Here is a 25,929-nt window from a genome sequence, read left to right as displayed (position 1 = left end):
AATAACTTTATAGATACTTACCTGGGGACATCTGCTTGGAAGATCAATTCAATATTTCACCCTACCATATTTTATTTCATTTTACTTTGTTTTATTGGTCTTTATCTAAACTAAAATGTCCCTATGTAAAGTGTTTCTAGGAAATCTGTTATCACACGTTCTGGGGAAAAGAAAAGGGGTTCCTAGCTCTTTTTCCCTTTTCATCAAGCCTGAAAAAGTACTTTGTCTTTTGGCTGTTGAGCTGGAAGGGATGACAGCAAGTGAATCAGAAAAGGGTCATAGACCTCTAACGAAGCCGTGAAGGTGAGTAGCCTTTTCTCTCTGCACCTACTTCCCCAACTAAATCAACAAGCTTGCTGAGCTTATATGGAAGGTTCCTTACTGATTACAACATCCTGTGATTATGGAAATGCCTTGTGCCCCAAGCCCACCTGTCGTCCAGTTTCAATCTACTTCAGTTTAGTCACAAGGAAGAAAGCATTGTTCTGGCATCCCCACCCTTGTGTAAGAATAAGACAAAAGAACCACAAGGAATTAAGCATAAAGAGGGAAGAAATCATAACCGAAGAAATATCTTCTTTATCTATGTCCATTTCCTCCCACAAGGAAAAATGGCAGTGTCAGTTGTACATTACATATATCTCTCTCTCTCTTTAGTGTTTAATCTTAGCACCTGCACAGCAGAGATCTTTACAATTCATTGCATATGCTCTCCCCCTTCTCCCCCCTCCACACAGCACCTGAGGCCTAAGCAGCAACTCCCCCCAAGCTCCTCCAAAGGCTGAGACCCTTCTTCATGACAGAGTATAGAAATAACAAACATGCCCAACGGTTTTTATACAGTTGCTAGACGTTTTTTTGTTTCCAACGAATGAAGATTTTCCTCCTTTGCTTTGAATATTAATTACATTTTACAAATTTGTTTGTTTTGTGTTGCTTTGTTTTGTTCTGTTATGTTTGTACAACAAAAGGGAAAGTCCATGGCAAGGAGTCCCAGGCTAACAGAGTTTGGCCGTCATCTGGTCCGACTGTTTGAGGATCTCGGTGTTGTAGAGGTCCAAGGCATGGTTCACCCGGATGATCTCACTGTTGGTCAGTTTCAGGCGGTGTTTCAGCATACAGGAGAACAAGTCCAGCTGGGGTTTCCCCGGGGCCACAGGAGGGGCCAGGCGATTGATTCGGTCCCGAATATCCAACAAGAGGAGCATCACCGATGAAGAGGAATAGAACTGGCCACCTTGTGTGTAGGACTGGTTGACCTGCTGCACCGCGCTGCGAAGGAGATCAGCATTGAACCTCAGGCTATACCCGAACACCTGCACATCTGAGATTTTGATGTAGAACTGCCTTTTGGAGGGGTCAGACAGGTCCACGGGGCCTTGGCCTGTCTCATTACGCAGCAGGGTGGGTAGCCGAGTCCGACTACGTAGGTAGATGTGGACCGTCTCGAAAAATGTTTTCCACCGGTTGCCCAGCAAGAGAGTCCAATTGTAGCACTGGCTGTTCTGGAGACGTATCTTCTCCCAGCGTGGGTAGCCAAATTCCCCAAAGGGCATGTTCCAGCCCTCAGAGTGACTCCCGCTGAAGGGGTTGACATAGACAAAGAACATGGGGTCCAGGCTGCTGTTGCGCATTTGGCAGATTCGCATGGACATGCCAATCACCATGTGGATGAAGTCCATGCGGTTCTTGTTGCTCTTGAGAGTGAGGGACATGCGCTTGCGCCACCGGGGGTCAAAGAAGGTGTCGAGGCGGATCTCGTTGCTGATGAAGGTGGTGTGGACGTAGAGGCGTGAGTCCATCTTCTGCAGCAGGTACTTCAGCTCCAGGTCCTGGAAGTCCAGGTCGGTCTCGAAGCTGATGAACTGCTCACTCCGCTCCGAGTCCACGTTCTGTGGTTCGCAGCGACCTCGATACAGCTTGTAACCCTTGTTGCAGGACCCACAGAGTGAGATGTTGGCCAGGCTGCACATGGCACAGCTGTTGTTTCCGCCGATGATGCAGGGGATGGGGCGCTGGCACAGTGTGGTGCTACCGTGGCACACACAGCTCCGCTGGCTCTCCAGGAAGGTTCCCCAAAACCCGTTCTCATTGCAGTAGAGAAGCGACTGGACCCTCGCAAGCCATTGCTGAATTGTTCTGCAAGAAAGAGGGGACAATGGAGACTGTGAACCACCATGGGTGAGTTATGGTTACGCAACTGATAATGCCAATTGGAGCTGCTGGAAAAAAGACAGGATGAGGTAGAGGGTTAGGTAGAGCAGGAAGGGTACTGAATAGAAGTGATGCCGTCCTGGCTATACACCAGCAATGCCACCTTATCCTAGTTTAGTGTCCTCTTCTGGAAAGTGAAGGGGGTTGAGTAAATGTTCTTTGGGGATACTTCTAGCTCTAAGAGTTCACTATACATTTGTCCCCAAAGAAGTTTTACTCAGGAAATGTCTCCACCCAAACTCCCCTTCCAGAAACATCATATTATAAAAAAAATCAGCAGTGGAAAAAAAACCCTGAAAACCAACTTAGAGGTCATGTCTTTTAACCTGCATCAAATGTTAACACCCCCTTCAGAGATTCTCCCATAAGGCCCTTTAAATCCCAAAGACTTCCACAAAAACAAATTCCATTTTATACTGCTCTAGAGAACATGTAGCACTTGCATAAGGGATGATCTTACATGATCTCAGTGAAGTTTTCATCCAACACTTACCTCTAAATCCCCCTCCCACGGCCCTTTCATGGTTTTATGAACAATATGCAAGCCTGCCCCTAGACTCCAGCCACTGAGCACTCCAATGAAGACAGATACACAGTCAGATAAGAAGCAACGGAAGACAAGGCAAAGCTATGTAAGGCAGTCAGCGCAGAGGTCTCTCATCTTTCCTCATTTGGCACGAGACAACTCTTGGCTCTCTTCCCTGCTACCAATAATCTCTTACACGTGTCTAGCACTTTTTTGTTCCACATGGGCATGCTCACTCCTGTTTTCTCACTTCAGTCTCACAACACCACCCTGAAAATAGCTTGGGACTTGAGGTCAGCCAGAGATTACGTAAAGTCCCTGCTCCCCCACATGTGAGCTGAGGCTATCTTTTACCTTCCTAATCCTAGCCCCTACCTCACAGGGCTACTGTAAATATTATGTGAATTTTTATGTTGGCTTAGCCCCAAACTTGCTAGGTATGAAGGACTTGATAGAAGCCAGCCCTTGAATCTTAGATGCATGTTTTACAGAGATGGCTGCAGACACTCAAGAGGTGAAATGATGGACTAAAGTCATCTGTCAAGGAGCAGAGAAGGCCCTCGGGTCTTTGCTGTGCCTGGTTTCATGCTGGGCCTAGACAGAGTCAAGAAAGGCTCCAAGGTGCTGTGGTAATATTGAAGGTGGTGATGATGGAGCTGCACTTCATGGTGCTCATTTCGGGAAGTTGGAAACAGAAGCCAGTTAGCCTTGCTGCTACTTTGGGGTTTGGGGGGGAGGGGGAGGGTCAGTGTTCCTCTATGGGGCCCACTGGCTGAGCCACCGACTGTTGGGACAGAACTGTGGGCAAAGCTCAGTTCTGCAACGAGGAACATCTCACTTTGTGTCTCCACAGCCTCAAGATCCATATCTAAAATGAGAACAACAAAGCCCATCTTCTGTGGCTGGTGAGAGGACCGAGTGAGATAATGGATTTAAAACAACGCACAGAGCTTGGCGCAGAGCAATTATTAAAAAGGTAATAATATTAAGTGCTCTTATCCTAGACAAGAAGCTCTTCCTTTGAACGCCCTGAGACACTCTCAGGGATTTTGCTCTTTCTCTCTGGAGTTTGCAGGAAACCATTTTGTTACACAGGGCATTTGAAAATGGATACTGTTGAGCTGGCTTCCCAGAATGCTTTGCTTTAAGTTGCTTATCAGCCGAGAGAAAATGGAAGACTAATTAGTACACTCCTTGAAACTGTTCTGCCTTTTAAAAAAACAGAACCGTCCAGCCGATGGCAAAAGCAGCGCCTCACAACATTCAAAATAAGGTAGTCGGGTCTCCTGGTCGGCCTCCCCTCGGGGCTCCAAGGCTCGAGTGCAGAGGGTCCCGTTCTCTGAACACGTAGCCCAGAAACTGGCTTATCTCAATATTTGCTGACAGAATGAATGCATGATGACCAAAGAATACTAATATTTTCCCATTAAAAAAAAAAAAACTACTTTTCTTCTCCCCCCTGGACTGCAGTGTTAAGTTTCCGACACCGTCCACCCCCACACAGCTCCAGCCTCCCCGAGTCTCTGCTTCGTGAGACCAACCAATCCTATGACAGCCTGGAGAACAGCAGCAGGCCCGGCTTCAGGAAACGGTGCTGGAATAACAATGAGCTTTGCGCCTCCCAAGCCAGAACATCGACTGAATATTGGCTATGAGTCATCTGATATTTCAGCGAGCGGCAGGGGCCCGCCACACGTCTCTGATTGCGTGGTTCCATCTGACTAGAGCGTCATTTCAAAATGCCTCTTTCAAATGGCCCACACTTGCCCCTGTCACTCCCTCTCCAAGTGACAGGACAGTACCCCATTTAGAGTTCCTCTGTCCCCATCTGCGAGGCATTCTATAAGCCCGTAGAGCACCCCCTTTCTCGTGTCTCATCATTGGGACCCTTTGTGGGACCACAGCCCCCACTCCTCTCATCAATGCTCCATTGTGGCCGGCCCCTCAGAACCCTCAGTGGGGGGGGAACACCCAGATGAGCGTTCCTGGTGGTGCCGCCAGAGGCAGAAGGGCAAGTGGCCCATTAGGATTCCGGCCCCGTCGGGCAGGAGGGGTTGTGGACAGAGGCCCTCTGAGGAGCGATGGTGAGCTGTGTGGCACCTGCATCTCCTGACCTCAGAATAATCATGAGGTTGTGGGCTGCATCAAAGAAGGCATTAATGACAGTGAGAGGACTCAGGAGGAGGCCGTGTGTGGGGAGCCAGGAGCCCAGGCCCGGGAGAGAAAAGGAGGGGAAAGGTGGGGAAGAGTAACAGAGAAGAGGACTTGGTGATAGAGGTGACCATGCAGGACACGATGGAGCCCGTCCCTCATGGGCACATGGGAGGGGTGTGTCGGAATGAAACCATCGTAGATACAAGAGAAATGGGCAAATTCCGCCAAGTCTTCAGCTAGCATAATTCGCTGATTCGGGGAAGGTGGACGCTGATGGACCACTGGAGGTCAAGTTGTCCCGTTCTGGAGAAGTGGATGAGATGTGGGGGGCAATGTTCCACTGAGTCCTGGCTCAAAGATCAGTGACTTAACCTTTAAATACTTCATTTTGAGGAGAAGCATAAAACCAGCAAAACAAAAAAGTTCATTCCAGAACTGTAGGTGTTCACTGTAAACACAGGCAACATGTGATCAGGTGGAATCTGCCCCCATCAGCTCAACCTCCTACGTCTCTCCCGCTCTGATAGTGATCGCAACTACTCTGGGGGGCCCCCCACACTCATTAGGGTGCAGCCCTATGCTGGCCACGGCATCAGCAACTTACACCGATCAGATCCCAGCTGTATACCAGGAGGGTCTCCCCAACAGCACGTCTAACTGTCTGCATTACTAATGAAAATCCCCAGCTGGGGGAGAGAAGCCAACCTCTTTCTGAGACCCCAGAGCCACTCCTGGGGTGCCAGGCTCTCAGCTGCCACATCACCGATGCAGCATCTGCACTGTGACGTAAAACTTAACAATAGGCAAGAAAGAAGGGGGAAGCAGAGCAGGCCGCGAGAAGAGCATTACACTGAAATCATGGAAAAATACTGGAAGTCTGAGCCTGGGAAGGGCCGATTAGCACATCCCCTGCTTCTCTGGACCTGCCAGCAGCCCTCTCCTCCATTCACAGATAATTGGAGCTCACCGACAAGTGCACCGGGAGAGGCTGGGGACTGGGGTAGGAGGGACTGCGATCTATAAATACCACTTCCCAAGCTAGCCGCTGACAGTCTGCCTCCATCCTGGCAACAGAGGCGGCTCGTCATAGGCTGGTGCCCGAAGGGAGGGTCTCACAAAGGGCTGACACAGCCCCACCGCAAGGCGATCCATGTGAGACACAGACAGCCAAGTTCCAAAATGCTTTTTTCCATCCCCGGGGGCCCTAGACATCTTCCGTTTACAGCCAGAGCTCACTTGCAGTGTATCCGAGTCAGCTTCTTTCTGGTAGATGGGATTTCAGCTCATTGAGAAGGGGGTACTCAGAGGAGGGAAGGAAGGAAGGAGGGACCGAAAGCGCATTTTTGCTTCTAGACCTGGAGTCTGACTGGAGCAACCTGCACCACAACAGCAGGAAACCGTCAAGGAAAAAGCAGGGAAGAGTTCACCCCATCTGCCTCGAGACTTGGGTGCTGGGGGCGGGAGCAATGCTGTTGATGCATTCTGCACCATGGCAACTTAGCACTATCCTCACCTCGCCTCCATGCTATCGGACTCCCCTCCGAGCGCCATTCTGCAGACAAGGAGGTTGAAAACCAGAGAGGGACAGTGACTTTCCCAGGGTCACACAGCATGGGCACAGTCAATCAGAACTAAAGGTCTCCCGATCCACACAGTGGTACCTCCGGTATGTCCTCGGACCTGAAGCTGCGCCAGGTTCTGGGCCAGGGAGACACCTCCGCTGCTCCCCTGCTGCCTCTGTCTGCCTCAGCCAGGGCTTTCTGGCGACCTGACAGGTCTCCCAGGGACACAGTCGCTGATCAGCTGGAGCACAGAGGCTGCGCCACCCAGGGCTTCCCATCAGTGTTTTCAAAGGCACACATCTCCCGTTCAGGACCACCTGGGTGGGAGCCCAGGCTGGGATTCCTAACTCAAGCACACTCCCTGCTGATTTTAATTGGAGGTTTTGCCGAAGACAGGAATGTGGGACTGGGCCAGTGGCATTTTAGGAAGATCATACAAATCGAGTGCCAACGAGGTAGGGGACAGATCGAGGCTAAAATAGAAAATGATAATCCATAACTCTTTTGCCAACCAGGAGGGGTTTTTTCCCCCTCATTTCCTCTCTACTTTTAAATCAAGATATTGAAGATCTGATTAGTCCTTTATTTATACCCCATGCTTCTTCCTTGGCATTCGACATTGTAATGGGTGTCTGAGCAGTTCCATGAGCGCCACAAAATTAGAGACTTATAGACTAGACGGGGATGACAAACAGTTGTTTTTTAGGTTTCTGGTGTGCTGTTTGTGGCTATGTGTGAGTGTGAAAGGGTGGCACTGATGAAAGATGAATGTATCAGGGGTGTCAGAATGCCTGAGCCTCAGCTGAAAGAAGTCTCAGTTTCTGTACGTGCTAGTCTAGGTGAGAGCTGGCCATCAGGCCCACTCTCTGTTCATCTTTTCTGCCCTGAAGAATATTTCGTTTTTAATCATTGGCATCTGAGTTTCTGTCATTGCTTTAAGAAACTGTTTTCCCTTCTCTCTGCTCCTCACTTGATGGCAGAGACACATTGAAGGGTGAAAACTAATGCAAGGAAGGAAAAGACCCAACGACGTGTGTTGTCCCTTGTCATAATGGACATGTGTTCTAGTTTGCAGTTAATTGAAGGTAATAGGTCTTATTTGCAGAGAGCAGAGGTGTGGTGAGAAGGAAGCCTGAAGAGAGCAGCAAGGTAAAAATCCAATGAAGTTTTTACCTTTAGACGGTTCAGGAGCCTAACTGGGGAGGATTAGGAAACAGTTTTTTATAATTACACAGTTGTGTGTCTGGAAGGAGGTGACATGCAACTCAGTTCCATAATCATGTACAGCATTTGTGTCGGGCTGGGATGCACTAGAGACTAGTGAAGAAATAGACCCGCAGAGAGGTTAAGTGTATCCTGTGACCCCTAGCGGGAGGGCTACGCAAGTATTTGTTTTCTTCCTGGACAGTAATCAGGTAAAAGAGGAGGAGGGTCAAACCAAAGGACTAGCTAGAAAGAGGAGGCGATTAGGGTCTAATGGGTCTAACTCTGATGTGCACTAATATCCTCTAGACAAATGCCTTTGGTAGTGGGGTGGGGTGATCCCAGGCTTGGGAGACAGCTAACAGTCTGCCTGATCTGCTCTACCATTGTTTGGCCTTGGATATTTGCCCTTGTTACTCGACCTTGGTGAGTCACTTTACCTCTTTGCTTCTCAGTTTCCTCACCTGCCAAATAGGTTGTCTTAATATTTTTCTGTAGCACTGGAATCACTTATGCAAAGCTTCTGGGACTTTCCCAGTAAAAGGAAATTACAATTGACCATTAACCATTATTGTTAGTGAGGGCAAAGCGTAACTGTGTTTTATAAATGTTCCAGCTAAAAATGTTCCTCTAGGTTACTAGAACAGCCCAGTTGATTATAGCTTCATATCCTAATCTCACCGCTCACCCACCAGCCACGATTCTAATGTATGCTGCTTCCACAGCGTGGTGGAATCAGGTGTGGGCCTCAGAGTTAGAACAGATCTGGTATTGAATCCTAACTCTGCTACATGTTATTTAACCTTGAACTAATTGTTTTTCCTTACTAAGCTTTAGCTTTTTCAACTACAGGATGGAATAACAGTATATTACGTGTAGTGGTGTCCTGAAGATTAGATGAGATGATGCATTTAAAGCTTCAGACATGTAATGGTGCACACTCTCTCCAGGAACACAACCATTGTGCTGAGCCTTAACTCATGTGGAAAGTAGTACTTTTGAGATACGTAATTACAGATTTAAAAATCCACGGAAGAAATTCAATAAATGTGGCTGTGCCTATTGAATATTAAAACAACAACAAGACCGCTTCTGACACTTAATCTCTACTCCCAAGTTACTAACTGATGAGTTACAGATCTGAATGGGAGAAGTTAAATAATAATAACCTTACCCACAAAACAGTTTTCAGAAGAAAACACAGGAATATCATTATATTGGAATAAGCAGATATTTCTTAAAACCACTCACCATAAAAGACAAAAATTAATAGGGATATATTAAGATTGAATTCTACCCAGCAAAAAATACTGTGCAGAGAGACAGCCCTGAATGAGAGAAATCTGTGCAAGACCTTTTGACAGTCAAAGCGTATATTTGTAGCATATAAGTAATTCCACTGCTGGCTGGATACTGAGCCACTAACAGGCATTTTATGCTGCCTAAGATTTGCCATTCCCTCCTGGGCCTCTTTAAACCAAGTTGCAATTATCACAACTTTTATTTTTTAAAGAAGGTTTTCTCTAAACTGTTTAATAAATATGATTTGTCCCAGAATAAAACAACCTCAAAGTCAGTAAGAAAAAGTCAGATGCCCAACAGAGAAAATAGGCCAATGATATGAATAGTCACTTCACAGAAGAGAATGTTTACAAGGCCAATAAACACAAGAAACTCCATTGCATTAGTCATCAGACAATGCAAATTAAAACCACGACAAGATACTACTGCAGAGGATCGCTAAATCGTACGAAAAAAGAGAAAATGGGAACCATCAGTATAGGCACACCTGGGGACAATTTCAACTCTGCTCCGGCTGGAGATAAAACGGGTTCATCAGACTTGGGAAACCGGAAGTGGCTACTGAAGAGTCTATCAAGCTGAACATAGGGATATTCTATGTCCCCAGCAATTCTGCTCTAGCATCTACCCAACAAAAATGCATGGAGAAGGCTGCTAGAACGTGGGTGTGCACCTGGACACTGGAATCCTAACTGGACACTCTTCAATGGCCCGTCAGCCTCAGAAGAGACTCGGAAAAGCACAACACAATATTCTGGAAAACATGAGAGCCCAAGCTAAGTAAAACACTGTGAAGGATTCTCATAGAAGAATGACAAGGGGGAAGAGGTTAGATGCAGGACATGAGCCAGAGCCAAGCTGCAGGGAGTGTAGCAATGACAAGACTCTTCTGGACAGGGGCGGCAGAACAGAAAACACCATTTTTAAAAATCTGGGTGTTTGTTAGCTACGTGAATTCATGCTGTGAAGATTCACCTTGCTGTAGTTGTATATTTTATATCTGCAGTCCTTCCATAAAACATTACCAAGAAAATGATCCTTTCAAATGACGAGACTGAAACTATTCAGGCAGCACTCAGCCTTTCTCTATCACTTGGAAACTTCCTAAAGCTCATCTGTTTTGTTCCCTAATTTTTGATCTTTACAACGTTTCTGTGTTATAGGTTGGCCTGAGAGAGGGCACTGGGAATTCCATTTTAAGAACATGAAAGATGCACCTTAGAGAGAAGAGGTGACTCCATGAAGGTTGCCGTGAGTGCCAGGCACCCTGTGAGACCTCCCCCATGGGGGAGGCTGCTGGCAGACTCCAGGGTGTGGCGGGGAGCAGAATTGGGAAGTGGCTCTGAAGGAGGGTAAGAAAGAGCTATCCACAGAAATTGTAAGAACTTGATTCTATTTCTGACTCAATTCTTTGAGCTTTTAGATTCAATTCTGAACAAGAAGCCACTTCCGAGCCCCAGAGAAGAAGAAAAAAAACCAAAAACTAAAAACAACAAAAAAAGGGTCTTGGAGATGCTTATTTTCTTGCCTTACGTCAGCCAGCTGAGTGAGGCAATTGCCCTAGTTGCTACAAATGCAGAATGACAAGCAGTGCTGGAGATGGATGCAGCGTGGTCATGAGGGTTTCACAAACCCTGCAGATCACTCAGGATGAAGCTCAGCAGCCAGCAGGCTGTGCCCTGAAGCTCACCCACACTGCTTACCCTTGGCTTCCACGGAGTTCTTCTCACCCCATAAACAGGAAAGAAATACCAGAGATAGTCTTAGTAAGTGTAGTGTGGCCCCTGACTCGGAAGACCCTGGAAGGTTTCTGTGACTGACAAGCAGCTTCCCTGAGCTAGCCTGGGGTGACCTGTGGGCGTGTACCTCTGACTTCACAGCATAGTTTAATACACACTCAGAATAGGTGTTTCTTACCAAATTTCCACTCTCCCCCCCTTCTCTCTCTCTTACACACAGACACACAAATCAGCAGGTGCAGGACAGTCACAGTAGCAATCTGCTCCAGGAGGAGCTGTCTGTGGACCCAGAGTGGCATTTTCAGAATCCTGGAGCTGAAAGATGCTTAAGATGAGGTTTGACTCAAGGGTAACAACCCAGAGAGGTTATATGACAGGTACATGAGTAGTATCTGAGCATCCAGAACCAGAATCTGCCTCTTGCACGCTGCTGTACGTAAACTAGACTTCCCTAGTAGTGCAGGGGTTAAGTCTCAATGCTACCACAATCGTGGCCTGAGTTCAATCCCCGAGCTGACCCACATGGCACAGCAGACCTCCCGTCTTGCCCACTGCTCCCCTCAGCAGTGTATTTCAGTTGATCTGCCTGTTCTGCTCCCCACTCTGTCTCTGTACCCCTCTGTCCTACAGTCCAGCTCTTAGATGCATAAGTAAATAACAATTAATCTGTCCCTGGTGGCGCAACGAGCTAAAGCACTGCACTATGGGAGCTCTCAGAAGCCACTGCAGCACGAGTTCAATCCCCAGCTAGGGAGCTGACCTACATGATGCAGCAGACCTCTCTGACCCAAGCTCATTTATGCTCCTCACCTCTCAGAACTCTGAGCAGTGCCCTCCATGGTGTAAGAGGTTAGGGTGCAGCGCTGTGAAGCTGTCCACTACCACTGCAGCTGAGTTTGATCCCTGGCCAGGGAGCTGACCCAAACGGCACAGCAGACCTCTCCTGTCTTCGTCCGCTGCTCCCCTCAGCAGTGTATTTCAGTAGATCTGCCTGTTTTGTCCCCCATTCTGTCTCTGGTGAATCCTCTCACTCACCATATCTCTGACCTATACCCCAGTTCTGTAAGCATAAATAAATAAATCTTAAAAAAAAATCTTTAAAGCAACAACAAAATGTATACTGTTGATCTTTCCCCCAAAGGGACTGCATCATTTTACCTTGGCTACCGTGCACTGGAGAAAAGGAAATACTCAGACTTTTTGAGGCTTACTGGACATCTGCTCTAGTTCCAGGAATCAGGAACTGCCCCTGTGGTCTATTAATCAGAACAGGTGATTCTGGAGCTCAGGTCTCTCTCTCGTAGAAAGCGTGGTGGTTACTTCCTTGGCTCCAGAACCCATACTTGGGGTTACTCTGTGATCTGATCATTTGTCGATGGCGGCCATCTTGACCTTCCCATTTCTGGTATTCACACTATACATATACCCACAACAAGTAATACAACACCAGTCATTTATGGAACATTCTCTCCTTTTAACCGCCTTCCAAGTTAGCAAAACAACAAGCATGCCTGTAGGGAAAAGCATGTAGCAGTGTGTGTAAACCTCTAGATGAGTCCATTAAGCTGCTGTTGTGACTAAGCACATAAGGGCAATTTTTGTATCACAGTTTTCATACAAGGTCTGAAGAGCATGCACACCCCTCGGGATGAAAATGAATCACAGGAACAATAAACAGAAGTCCAGCTCTGGATGGCGAGGGGTCACCGTTCCCTGGACATTCCCCCTCTGTGCCTCATGATCCAGAGGCTTCTCCTACTGTTCTGACCAATATAACAAGTTGCAGTTCTTGGACTTAGATTTCACTGGGACTAGCAGTTTCTACCTCTTGTCTCTTCAAAAGCTCCCTTGTGGTGTTCTTAGACTGTTTGACCTGCAATCTGACTCCTTGCTGGGGGGACCCCATGGAGAGAGGGAGAGGGAAAGCTACCCAATGGTGCTGCCTCTGACCTTCTCTGCTAAGGCACCAGATGTGAGAATGAAGCCAAGCTCAGTTTCCGCCTCTACACCCACGACTCCAGTTAGTTTCATCAGAGAAGAGAACTTCCCGTGTGATTCCAGCACACATTCATAACCCATCAATCACCAGTGTGCTAACAATGATTGGTGTCTGAAGGCCCTAGAGTTCTGGTCTCTGTTATACAGCCATCCAGACTCCCACCACTGTTTACTGTGAGCCCAACGAGAACTCAGGATAAATGCTCTCCCTGTCCCGTTACTACCAAGCCATCTTACTGGACCAGCCAAGATTCTAAACATGATTCCAGGTTCTGATATCTAGGATCTGTGACTAGAATAAGCGATCAGTCCCATAATCCTGAATATTGGCGCAGTGAACCTAAGACATGGAGATTTATCTCTGTGGATGTAAGCTAATCAGATGTGCCTTTGTTGAAGCCCAGGCATTTCTCTGGCTGTGGGCAAAAAGGAAACTCTGAGACATCTGCTGCTTGAGAAGGACTCCCCTCAAGATGGAGAATGGTCTTTAGGAGCTAAAAGCAAACATGGCCAGTAATCAGCAAGGAAAAGGTGACCTAAGCCTTACAAATCAAAGGACTGAATTCTGCTGAATGAACCTGTCAAGGAGTTCTCCCCCAGAACCTCAACATGTTCACTTTCAGTCTGTGTGATGTAAGAAGGCCCAGCTATTCCACACCCAGGCCTGTGAGCCAGGGAACCTGGGAGATCATAGACGTGTGTTGCTGGATTTGTGGTTGTTTGTTACATGGTAACACACAACTCATACATTACTCTGGCTAACATTTCAGCACACTGCTTTGTTTACTCTTTAATAAAATGACAGAAGCAGAATAGATGATCTTTTAGGTTCCTTGACAGCTACTGACATATTTTGATTTCACAACTTCAGGTCTTACAAACTGCATGAGCCTCAGAAGCCAGAGGTAAAATGGGGATGCAATCTAGTTTTGAGCCAGCAGTTCCCTATCTTCTAGATTCCAAGCTCTCTGTGAACAGATACCCCTTGTCTCCTCCACTCTGCCATGGCCTGTTGCTGAAGGCCTGGAACCTAGGAAATACTCAATAAATAGTTGAACTAAGGGACAAAGAAGTGAATGTACTCGGTCTGCATAGGGATGTAAATATCCTTTGACAAGAACAAAGAGCTGTGTCTGTGATGGAGGGCAGAGGAAAGAGCAGTACTTGTAATACAGAGCATGAACCTTGGTTTTCTCACCTGAAAATGGGGAGCATGAGTCTTGTCCTGGCTTCCCCATGTAAGATATCAGTCCATTGGTAAGATTATTGTTGAGAAAGCCCTTTCAAAACACAAACCTCCACCCAAGGTATTTGTCTTAGTAAGAGTTTGCTTTATAAGGTTAGGAATGTCCCTAAGCCAAGTGGGGTAAATGTATTCCCTAATTAGATGAGAAACAGAGTGCCTTCCTGCTGTTCCTTTGGCTGCTGCTGGTAGCTGTCATGCCACCTCTCAACAGGAGTGGTACCTGCTGGGGAACAAAGTCTTTAGCATCTGCTTAGGCAGAAGGTGTTAGAAACTCAACTCAAAGATGAATAGCTGAAGGATGCAGACTGCTGAAGGATGAGGACTAGTGGAAGGATAACAACTTCTATTGACAGGGAAGGAATACAGCCTGCGGCTTCACACCAAACAGTCTGGGTCAATACCTTTCCACCAAGTATATATCGCTTTTCTAAGGCTGTGTATAGTGAGGGACCCAATCTCTTGAAAAACTTCAAGAAGGGTTCTATAGTCAAGGAATATTGAAAAATATATAAATGTGACCTTTCTATAGCTAGTTTTTTTTTTTTTTTTTTAACTCAGCATCTCCTAAATTTGCTCAATCACAGACACCAGTTCCCTTTTCTATTGCCATAATACTCTGGAAGATTCACTTAGGGAAACTTATTTTTACTTCATTTCTAGTAAGTTCACACAGAATGATAAATGTCTTCTCATCAGACGTTAATTTGGTCTCCAGATCTGCAGCATTAGTAGAACCTAAGACCTAGGACCTATCCCAGAGCTATTGAATCAGAAGTCCTGGGGGTTGGGCACAATGATCTGTGCTCAAAATGCCACCCAGGGGGTCAGGATGTCCTTTCCAGTTTGAGAACCATTGTGATAGTCTATTGATCAGTAATAAAGTTCATACAACACAGGGAAGTAATACCTTATAATCCTTTCATACCTGGGAGACCGATTCCATTGATTCTCTAGTTCATCTTTCAAATGACTACCACAAAGCCACCTCCTAACCCATAGCATACCTTCTAACATTACCCCCCCCCACTAACTATTCACCACCTAACTGATACTACAGAAACTCCTCCCTAGCTGGGTATTCAATCCCTCCATAATTTCAACTCAATATACCAGTCTAATCTTACTCAACAATAAGGACAATTACATTAAGAATTAAATGTATTGACCACCTAGTACATGCAAAGAATACTCACAATAACTCTGTAGAAAGCATTGCTATTTTCCTCATTTTACAGGTGATGGCCCACAGGCCTAGAAGATATTGAGCACACCACCCTGTTTCCAGGGATTTAACACCAGACTGTCTGGTTGCAAAGTCCACTAACTCAACCTTGATGTATATGTTCTTTCTGACATCTGATTTCCCACTTCTGGATGAAATTAACCTCCCACTTACATCTTCCTAAGGATATGTTGTTTTCTTTACTAGAAAAATGATTCTCACCAATTCAAGTTCAAAACATCATCATCCCTCAACTCTCATCTCCCGTGTCCCTTCACTCTAGTATAGCAGGCTGTACAGGCACTAAACTTGGTCAGGATGAACAACAACAACAAAAAAAAAGCAGTCTCTACCCTCATGGAATCTGGAGCCGAGTTAGTGGGTATCTGAGATAAACAGAAAATTACAACTATGCCAAATGTTAGGGAAAAACTGTCATGAAGCATGCAGGGGAGACAATTTCAAGACAGTGAAACTGGGTCAATAGCCCAAAGCACCCCAAAGAAATGGGTTTGATCAAAACTTTAAAGTATGAGTAGTTCAGGCAGAGAGGGCAGGAAAGTCTCCTGTCTCCCCAGCAGGAATGCATGTCACTGTACAATTACTACTATTCCAATTCCTTGCTTATAAAGTAGCAAGCATAGTAGAACTTAATTTTAGGTGTTTGTAAGGATTAAGTAGCTAAGACATTTAAAACCTGGCCTGGTTGTAACAGCCAGTCAGTATAGGTTAGCTGTTATTATGGTCATTTATATTTTTCTTATTATATGACCTTGAGCAAGTGCTCCACTAATCATAACATGTTACTAGAAATAAGAGCTGCTGTCTCCAGGCAAGTTCTCCTCATTGACCTGTGTGTAAGTGACTCACCACACAGAGACACTCTGCCTTTCATCTGATACATGTGATGTCTGGGGCTGGAGATGCACTTAAGTTGACTGTCCTTCTTCAATACCCCCAACCCACACTTCTGTCCCCAGGTAACAGGTATACCCAGTCAGTTCTGCTGGTTCCCGATCTATGTATAATGCTTGCACTGGCTACTGTTATAGCATAGACTATAATGAAAATGAATCAGTGAAATATGAATTGCCTTTTTGTGGAAACTATCAATAACTTGAATTCTGTGGTAAATTCTATGTAGACCAGTTGCCTGAAAGAATTCTATCAATTTAAATAAAGGGAAAATAAAAGGTTCATAAAAATCTAGAAACATTAATATCATCTCTTAATAATCCTTTGACTATGACTGTAATTGGCACTCATCAAAGTTGGAAATATCTGCAGTCATGGGTGTGGTTTATGCAAGAAAGCCAGTAGAAATTCAAGTAGAATATATTATCGTCTTCAAAATAGATGTGGGCCCTTCTTGATAAAGCTGGCCAAAGAATATACATTCATATGTTTTAAATGAAAATAAAGTATCAGTACACAGCTTATATGTACATTCTAGGATTCTCTACTTTAGCTTTTTCAGTTAACCGAGAAAGTATTGTTCCTCTGATAAGAACCTTGAGCTTTGATTTCTTACTATGTGCCAAAATTGCTGTATGTGCCCTATTATTGATTTCCAAGTTCATATTGGTAGTAAACAGCAACCACACACCTTCAGAGTCTGAACTCTTAAGTATCTTCACTTCCATTACTTCTCTACTGTATTATTAATTTTGGGCTCATATTTCATCTCTCCAATGGAAACATCTATTTCTTGGAAGCCAAAAGGATGTCTTCATCTAATATCTAGGCTCTTACTACTGCTGTGCTCTTGATTAAATTAATATTATGACAGTGCCTTTCTTTACAGGTTATGAAGAGTTTTCACATGTATCCCATAAATTGAGTAGGTTATCAGCACCACAGGGAAGCTATTCTTATTATCCTGATCACACAGATGAGGAAACAGAGGATTCAGACAGGTTTAGAGATTTCTGGAGGTCACACATCTAATAAGTGACAGAGCCGGGACTGCCAGTCTAATAAACTGAAACTAACTTCAGTTTAATAAAATAGAAGGAGTCACATACCTTGCCCCACTGCAGGAGTCTATAGTGATTACATTCAAGGCAAGTAAGTGTAGGGTTCAGAGAGAAGAATCCAACTCAGTGCGGATATTGAGGGTCATCATAATAGAGATAACGATTATCTGGTTGGGCGGAATCTTTCTGGAGACACCAATTAAGCACTGTATGGAGCAAGAAATATGCTAAAAGCTGGCTCTGGTTCAGAAGCTATGGCCCCAGAATTGGAGCCTGAGGTGAATGCCCCCAGGAGATTTTCTTCACCACAATGCATAATTATATTGTGCTTGGCTAAGGCCTGCAAGCTAGGTCAAGGCCATGTGAATATGAGAAGTAAAAATAAACCAAAGACCAAGAGTCTTTGGAAAATGCCAATAATTACACTGCCTAGCCTCTAGTTAAAGTTCCTGCCATCTTCTTTCCTTCATAATACCATCCCCTCTAAAATAATTAGGTGATAGAATCTAAAGAAGAAACATCAAATCATACTGACATTAGGTACCTACTCAGTGCTAGGAACTTTACTTCATCTCACTGAATTTTATAGACTGTGAAAAGTATCTATTTTTGTCATCTTCTCCTTTTAATAGGGGACATTTCCCAAAGTGATAGATGAGCAAGAGACCCTCCAGGAGTGGGATTGGGGAAGTTGACAATCTTCATTTGCACTTGCTCTTTTCACAAGCTGCCTGCAAAGTCCCAGCCCCAGGGCCTGCCACTTAGCACGGGCTATTTATACAGTTTGCTCAGTGACCTTAAGCAACCTACTTCACTCCTTTTGGCCTTATCTCCTCCTTGTACTGAAAAGGAAGACAATCTAAACATACACAAAACATGTGGGAAATCCATAGATTGTTTACATGGCAATGGGGTGCAAATCTAAAAGATGATGCCAGTCTGCATTGGGGACCCCAGTCTGAGTAAAGAATCATTTATTTGTCCTTTCATCAGATAGTGTTCTCCAGCAGCTGCCATGGGCCAATGAGGGTGTTCAGAAGTGGTGTTGCAGAAGTGGTGGAGATTCAGGGCACAGGTAGGGTGATGTGGGGAGCAGTCTTGTGAATGAATATGCATCAATGAATCAATGAATAACAATATAGGGGTCAACAGCCATCTAGGTGTGTGGTGTGTGAAGTCACAATGCCAAGAATGTACGTAATACAGGTCTTTCAATGCAGGGAAGACAGCCAATGGACAGGCCAGCAGACAGGCAGAAGCCATTGAAGAGAATGAAAAGAAAGACACTTCTAGGTAAAGGGAGCACAGGTTTGAAGTCTGGGGAGTGGACAGGGCTGGGCTTGTTTAGAAAATGGAAGGAAGACGAGGGGGATCAGAGCTGCCAGAGCTGAGAGAAGGTGTGAAAGCACATGAGATGTGGCCAGGGACAGATGGTAGAGAATGTGCAGGTGTTCTGTGAGTCTCTGCTCCTCCTCCTGAGATTGGCAATGATCAGTCACTTCTAGGTTTTAAGCAGGGATGTGACAAGATCGAATTTGCCTCTTAAGTAGTAATTCTGACTGCCTCATGGAACATAGATTGGAAAGTCATTAGAGTAGGTTCTGGGAGACTTCGTTAAAAGATCAGTGTAATTTGGGGCAAAAGAAGATGTTTGTTTGAACTATAGGTTACTCATTAAAATGGACTAATTAGCATCATCTGAGCAATACTGCGGGAAGATTCAGTGACTGACACAAGCACTACTTTGGGGTGAATGATTCCTCTCTCATGCTCTGGGAGGGATATTTCCTCTAGAGTCAGGAAAGATCTCACAGATCATTGAGCTGTTTTCAGACTGTTTCAGCCAAAGAAGACAAAAGTCACCTAATTTCCTTATGTTCTGAAATGAGTCTTAATTCAGAATTCCCATAAAGAAACTGATAAAGAGCTGCTCTCTTAAAAGTTGGGTTGTCATGGCTCATCAGGCACCCCCACAGCCACCCCTGCAGGGCAGATTCCTGGCATCCAGTCTCTGGAGTATTTGTTCTGGCCACCCTGGACTTAATCCAGGCCACACAAGATAGCACCAGCCCTTGAACTCAAGGCTGAACTCCTCTGACCCACACCAATGTGTTCTGCAAACCCTGAGGCTGGAGAATGATGTGCTCAGGACAAAGACTCTGGTGCTTACTTCTGTAAATTCCCTTAGTGTCTGTTCTTGGGCTGGGGGTCAGGTGGCCAGTAAACAGCTACGGTACCACACAGAAACCAGCTGAACTCAGTATCATCCAAACTGATTCTGCTTCCTTTCTTCCCACCCCGCACCTCCCCTCAATCCCTCATTCCCTCCTTTGTGAGGTGATTGCCATCATGACAGTCTGAAGTCCTGGCAGGTCTTTGGGATACCTTGGGCCATGGAGTCTCAGGGGAAGTGGGGAAGTGCCTAGAAGTTACAGGAAAGGACTCTGCCTGGATTTCCATCCAACTCTTTCCTGCTGGAATAATCTTCAACAAGTCAGTTAACATCTCTGTAGAATGTATATATTTAGGTGAGTTACTGCTCCCCGATAAGGTTGTCATGATGAGTGAGGCAAAGTGTGTAGCACAGTGCTTTAGAAGTGTCGCCTGGTAAATGTTCCCCCCTTCTCTTCATGAAGAGTTTGGTTCAAGCCTATCTTCTTCACAGAGCACAGTGCACCACTGTGTTGTCAGGAAGAAGTTATCCATTTTATGGATGAGAACACTGAGACTCACAGTCTCTGGTTAGTAACAGCGGTGACCAAACTCAAAGTTCACGTCCCAGTCTTGCTCCCTTTTTGACTCTGCACAATGTAAGGCATTTCTGGTGCTGACACAATCTCCAGGGACCTCAATTGTGGGTCCCCACCTTCCTCTAGGGCCCAAGTGCAGCACTGTGGTCTGACACTAGGGTGAGCTCCTAGACAGGCAAATGGACATCACCACCTTACTGCTGGGTCTCCAGAAAATGCTATACCATGGCCATTCATTAAATATTTATGTGGGTCTTGAAACCTTCATTGGCAGGTGTGATCTGGATTAGTCTTGCTGTCCTCACGACAACAAGCACTGAGTCTTGGGTGGGATCCCAGAGGTGAACACCCAGTGAGGTCTAAGGAAAACTTTAGTTTACTTCTATCAAAATTGCACTCTTCTCTCTACCTCTGGGGTGTCGGGGTAGGGGTGGATCTATGTGCCTGGTTTCTGTCTGAGTCCAGGGTTGATTCAGGGCTCTACTACCAAAACCATGCCCTGCATCTCAGCATCTCAGCACACCAAACTAGAGTCTTGAGAATTCTAGTCTTAGTCTGATCTAGGACTCAACAAACCAACCCTGACTTTGTCACCAGTTTACTCTCAAATCAGGATGCCCAGCCAAGCAGAGCCACTTCTCCTGGCTACCTGCTCAGGACAGGGCTCTTCTCTACCAGGTTCACCAATGGCATCAGCAAGGCAATTTCAGGTCTGCCACTTACCCGCAGGTGATATTGGGCAAGTTAACCACCTCTCTGCCTCTTCAATTCCCTCATCTATAAAACAAATCCGATACCATTGGCTTTTTAATATAAAAATTGTCTGAAGAAAAAGAAAATGCATCATCATAGTCAATACTCATTGACTTTACCAACTTTTATACAAAATTTCAGTGCCTGGTAAAATAACAATCAAATAATATATATTGAATTTTTCTCATTTGTCAGATGCTATTGTAAGCATTCAATGTATGTTAAAACATTCAAATTTCAAAACCACCTTAAGAGGTCGGCACAACTATTAGTCCCATTTTACAGATGAGAAAAATCAAGGCTTAAAGATGGTGGTAACTTGCCCGTGTTATCAGGTAAGCAGGTGATTTGAACCTGGGCTGTCTGACTCCAGAATCCTCACCTGTAGCCAGTTCTATTTTCTGTTATACTAGCCACTCAATAAATGGTTGTTATCACCATCCTTATTCTTATTCACTCTCTATAAAGGATAGTCACCTCTGGCCCCAATTACTGATTGTGTCCTGTGATACTTCATTTCCAAAAGTGACTCAGACCCCCCAATATTCACACATTGGTGTCTGGCTGGGGTTTCTGGCCAGTAGAAAATGATGGAAGTAATGCTCTTTGGCTTCCAAGGCTAAGACTTGAGACGTCCCAACCCCTCAGACTTTGAATGCTGCCACGCTGCCCACAGCCCGGACCACATAGAGAGGACACGTGTAGACACTGCTGGCAGCTCCCACCGAGACACTAGCTGACTGCCAGCATCCACGGCCAGGCCTGGGAGCCAGCCATCTTGGACATCCGGTGCAGTCAGGCCCCCAGACGCCAAGCCCAGCCAAGTGGAGAGACCCCCAGCTGTGCCCAATTGAGGTACAGAATCAGGGGATAATAACAAAGTATCATTCTGAGTCACTAAGTCTTGCCATGACTATTTGGCATCAACTGATAACTAAAACCCCTTTCAGCCTTCCAGCCCCATAGAAGCTTACAAAAGGCCTTGAAACCTTAGTAAATGTGGGCCCTCCCTGGTGGCACAGTGGGTTGGAGCACAACACTGCAAAGCTGGCTGCAGCTGCTTCAGTGCGAGTTCCATCCCTGGCCCTGGAGGTGACCTACATGGCACAGCTGACCTGTCTTTCCCGCTGCTCCCCTCAGCAGTGTACTTTGTCCATCTGCCTGTTACTGCTCTCCACTCTGTCTCTGGTGTATTCTCTCATAGCCCCTGTACCCCAGTTCTGTATGTATAAATAAATATTAAAAAAAATAAACCTTATTAAATGCTATAGGTAAATGTCTCTGAGAAGTAGCAATAAAATAATTACCATTCATGAGCCATTTACTAAGCCCTGTCTCAGTTCCTCTGTTTACAGGCAAGGTGTAAAAGTGCCTAGTTCATAAAGTTGCAGGGAAGAGAAATGAGCTAATTCATGTAAGATGACAGGAACGGTGGGGTGGGCCTGCCTTTAGAATGCACTTACCAATGGGCCCTCCCTGCTGGCGCAGGTGGTTAGGCTCAGCACGATGAAGCTGTCTGCAGCCCCTGCAGCACGAGTTCGATCCCTGCCAGGGAGCTGACCCACATGGCGCAGCAGATGTCTTGCTCCCTCAGCAGTGTACTTCAGTCAATCTGCCTGTTCAGATCCCCACTTTGTCTCTGGTGAATCTTCTCATGCCCACACCTTTGGCCTACACCCCAGTTCTTATATATGTAAATAAATAAATCTTAAAAAAAAAATAAATGTGCATGTACCCAGTAGCGGTCACTCCCCCTCCTCACCCCGTTCCTCTCTTTCTCTCAACTGCATCAGACACTCCACCAGGCTTTTAAAATTGTTAAATCTTAATCCTCATTCTCAACCTGAAGGCAAGTGTTATAAGTATATTGCAACCGAGGTCAGACGAGCAGGGGCTTCCATAAAGCCCTGTGTCTGGTCTGTGGTGGTACCAGGATTTGAACCCAGACCCTGTGCAGCTGAAGCCCTGCCCATGCAGCCTCAGAACGCCACCCCTTCATGACACAAGCTAAACTCCCAGAGACTCGTGCAGCAGGGGGAGTGACAGCCAGTGGATGCCTCGCCCACCCGTGGAGATAAGTTGCAGCTCAGCAATCTGCTTATTTGTAAACCCCCACTGGCTGGGCTCAGGTAGGCCAACCCCCCCCCCCCACACACACACCTGTCCCTTTGAGCACCTCCAGTTTCTTTGCCCTGCCCCCCAGCACCAGCACAAAGCACCACTTCTAGAAAGCAGCTGAGTCACTTGCCAAAGGGAATCCTCATTCTATACAGGTGAGCAGAGGAGGGAGGTTCACTCAGGGCTCATTTTCTCAACTCAGAAGGCGGCAGCTGCCTGTCCTTTTTTTGAAGGCCCAGTGGTGATAGGCATGCCACACCTGCAGTTTATGCTGGAAAAAGCAACTGCTTCACCAGTGTGGACATCTGAGCTCAGAACAGAGAAGCAACTTGCCCAGGGTCACACAGCTGTCTAATGGCAACGCAGGATCTCAAAGCCAGTCCCCTGACTGCCCCTGTGGACTCACCCTGGACTTCACCGTCCCATTTCTGCCCCTCTTCTTGCTTTATAGTCCCTGTGTAGCTACTTTCAGGATCGAGTCCTTCCCCGACCCCACCCCAGCCCTCTCTGGCCCTGGAACGCTGCTGGTGCTCTGTGCATTCACATTCTCCTCACCTTTAATAACCATGTCTGACTGCCAGGGGCTGGAGCTTTGGAACGCCCCCTTAATGTGGGCGGCAACATGGATGGACAGATATGTGGCTAAGAGCTTCCCACCAGATTCTTCTCCACCAGATTCCCATCCAGGGGTTAGTCCTGGAGACACACTGCTTCCTTACCTAAAGACCAGAGCTAAAGCCCCTTTCTAGGGTGTCTAGACTGAATGCAGCCCCCTACTGCACATGTTCAAGTCCTCATCCTCATTCCTTTGGAATGTTATACTATGTGGAGATTGGGTCTTCAAAGAGGATGTCAAGCCCAAACAAGGTCACTGAGGTGATCCCTAAACTCACTGTGATGGGTGTCCTGATAAGAAGAGGAGAAGAGGACTCAGACACATATGTGAGGGAGCTCACATTAGCCAAGATGGCCACCTCCACGCCAGACACAGGACTCACAAGAAACTAGCCCTGCAATTCCTTGGTCTCAGACTTCCAGGCTCCAAAAATTGGGGAAAATAAGTTTCTGTGGATTAAACCACTCACTCTTGTGGCATTTCCCTCAGGCGGCCCTAGGAAGCTGATATATTTGGGGAGTCTTTCCTGATTGCCAAGAGAATCCTTCCCCACTTCTCCCCTCAAAGAGGTCACTCACAGCTCACAGACTGTGCTCATCTCCAAATCTCCCACACTGCCCTGGTGGGTCCCATGACACCTGCCGACTCTAGACAGGATCTTCTCAGCTTACAGACACAGAGGTAGTGGGGGAACCCGCCGCCAGTGAAAGGACGCCATTTTATGGATGGACCTGGATACCCCCCTCAGCCCCTGGTGCTACCACACTGCTATAATTATCATAGGATATTGTGGTTCACAAAATAATTGTCACAAACCAGGTACAAAGTGTGGGTGTGAGGGTAGAAGGACTTGGCAAGAGAAGCCTGGGTGGCTCCATCATGGGGACCAGGGGACAATATGCTGAGGGGAGGGGTGGGCGGGAATGGAATGTGAGAAGCCTCTGTATCAGCTGGCACAGCTGAGAAAAACTCCGTGAAGAAGGCAGAGAAATGAGGGGCTGGCTGGGTTGGAGGGGATCCGCTGAAAAGAGAATAATGATTTTACATGCCACGCGCCTGTAGAGAGGGTAAGCAGGAGTACCGTCCTCAGGTTCCCAGCTCAGGGGCCATCTCACCTCTCCCTCTCACATCACCTTTGACTTCTGGGCCCAGACAGTTCATTTTTGCACCCCACCCCATTGTGATCCTCAAAAATGTCTTCAAGAGTTTCTAACTGTTCTTTGAACGACACCTCAACTTACAATGAGAAACACTTACATTGCTCTTGTGGACCTGGGACTGGAACACTCTGAGCCTTGGCCGCCTGCCCCGTGGAGATAACAACACCGTGTGTGAGTGCAGGGCTGACAGGAAGGCTGTGGGGAGCGGGACAGCCTCAGTGGGTCTCCAACTATAGCTGAATGTGGACACCCCTGGTTCAAAGGGACCTAGAGTGTCGCCGGTGGCCGCTGGGTGCCACAGGCTGCCTCCATGCCATTGGGCTGCCTCTGTGGAAGCCCTCACGGCACCATCACACAAACCTCACAGAAGCCTCTCCTCAAGGTCCTGGGGAAAGGAGCTTGGAAGGTGAACCCCAGCTCCTTGCCTGAGGGTCCCCAAGAGAGAAGGAAAGCCTTACGTGCCGTGGGAACCTGCCTTGCCTGTCTGTTTCCCCCTGAATTCCCTACCAGTCATCTGAAAACTTGCATAAGGGGCAGGGCCAGACCTGGGGTGACACTAGCACTTAAGGGGACACATACACTCCCTGAGCCCTGCCCTCTCCTGACCTGGTGAGGGGGCCCATCCTGAAATTTTTCACAGCAGGTGATTCCTTTGGGTGGCTTCACTGTACTCCAAGCCCCGAGCAAAGGCCTGCCATAAATAGTTAACTGATGGATTAGTATCTTCACCACAAAGCTGCGATGCTAAAATCTGCTTTGCCAAATAATTTTTAAAATCTAATAGCAAATCCATTTCAAGCAACCGTAATGCCACATAGCAATAAAGGCTATCGATAGTTCCCTGCTGCGGTCAGGCAGATTAGACAGAACAGAGGCACAGAGCCAAGGCTCTGCAGGCAAGTTCAAGAAGGAGAAATCCAACCAGAACAAACCAGGAGGGGAGGGTCAGAGACCACCAGGGGGCTGTGGCTCTGCACCATGCAAGGCCTTCCTTGCTGCCACTTCCCGGCATCCTCAGCATTGCATTTCCCTCTGCCACTAGCCACTGTGGAGGCCTGCGGGGAGAAGGGGGGGGTGCATTTACCTCTCTCTAGGCAGCTGGTGGTTGGGGTTGTGGCGGCAGCGGACACTGAGGCCAAAGAGCTTGCGGGCGGTGCGCTGGATCTTTTGCCTCTGGGCCTCGGTGGCACTCTGCAGGAGTTTGTAGCGGTTCTGCAGGTCCCAGTCATTGCCCCAGTGCTGATGGATGCTCCCAATGGTCAGGAAGTGGTTGCTGGGGAGACGCTTCATGAAGGATTTAAACTCATCTAGCAAGAGACAAAGGCCAAGAGAAAAGGACTGAGCATGTTGGCCCCACTGAGGTGGCCTTCAGTGCTAAGCTCCACTGAAC

The 25,929-nt window shown here is 46.7% G+C and overlaps 1 protein-coding gene across 1 annotated transcript in view; it reads right to left on the bottom strand.

Annotated features, from left to right (window-relative positions):
* Nucleotides 1-559: 559 nt before the first annotated feature.
* BRINP1 (bone morphogenetic protein/retinoic acid inducible neural-specific 1) overlaps nucleotides 560-25,929 on the bottom strand; it is a 163,991-nt gene continuing 138,621 nt past the window's right edge. Inside the window, exons 7-8 of the mRNA XM_004677394.2 lie at nucleotides 25,624-25,846; nucleotides 560-2,139 (exon numbers count right to left, since the gene is read on the bottom strand). Of these exons, the coding sequence (XP_004677451.1) occupies nucleotides 999-2,139; nucleotides 25,624-25,846 (1,364 nt within the window). The 3' untranslated portion in view covers nucleotides 560-998. The remainder of the gene's footprint in view (nucleotides 2,140-25,623; nucleotides 25,847-25,929) is intronic.

Source organism: Condylura cristata, unplaced genomic scaffold (assembly GCF_000260355.1).
Source record: "Condylura cristata isolate star-nosed mole 26May11 unplaced genomic scaffold, ConCri1.0 scaffold00006, whole genome shotgun sequence".
NCBI lineage: Eukaryota > Metazoa > Chordata > Mammalia > Eulipotyphla > Talpidae > Condylura > Condylura cristata.
Note: the sequence above shows the minus strand (reverse complement) of the source record. Positions and strands in the feature narration are given on the sequence as shown.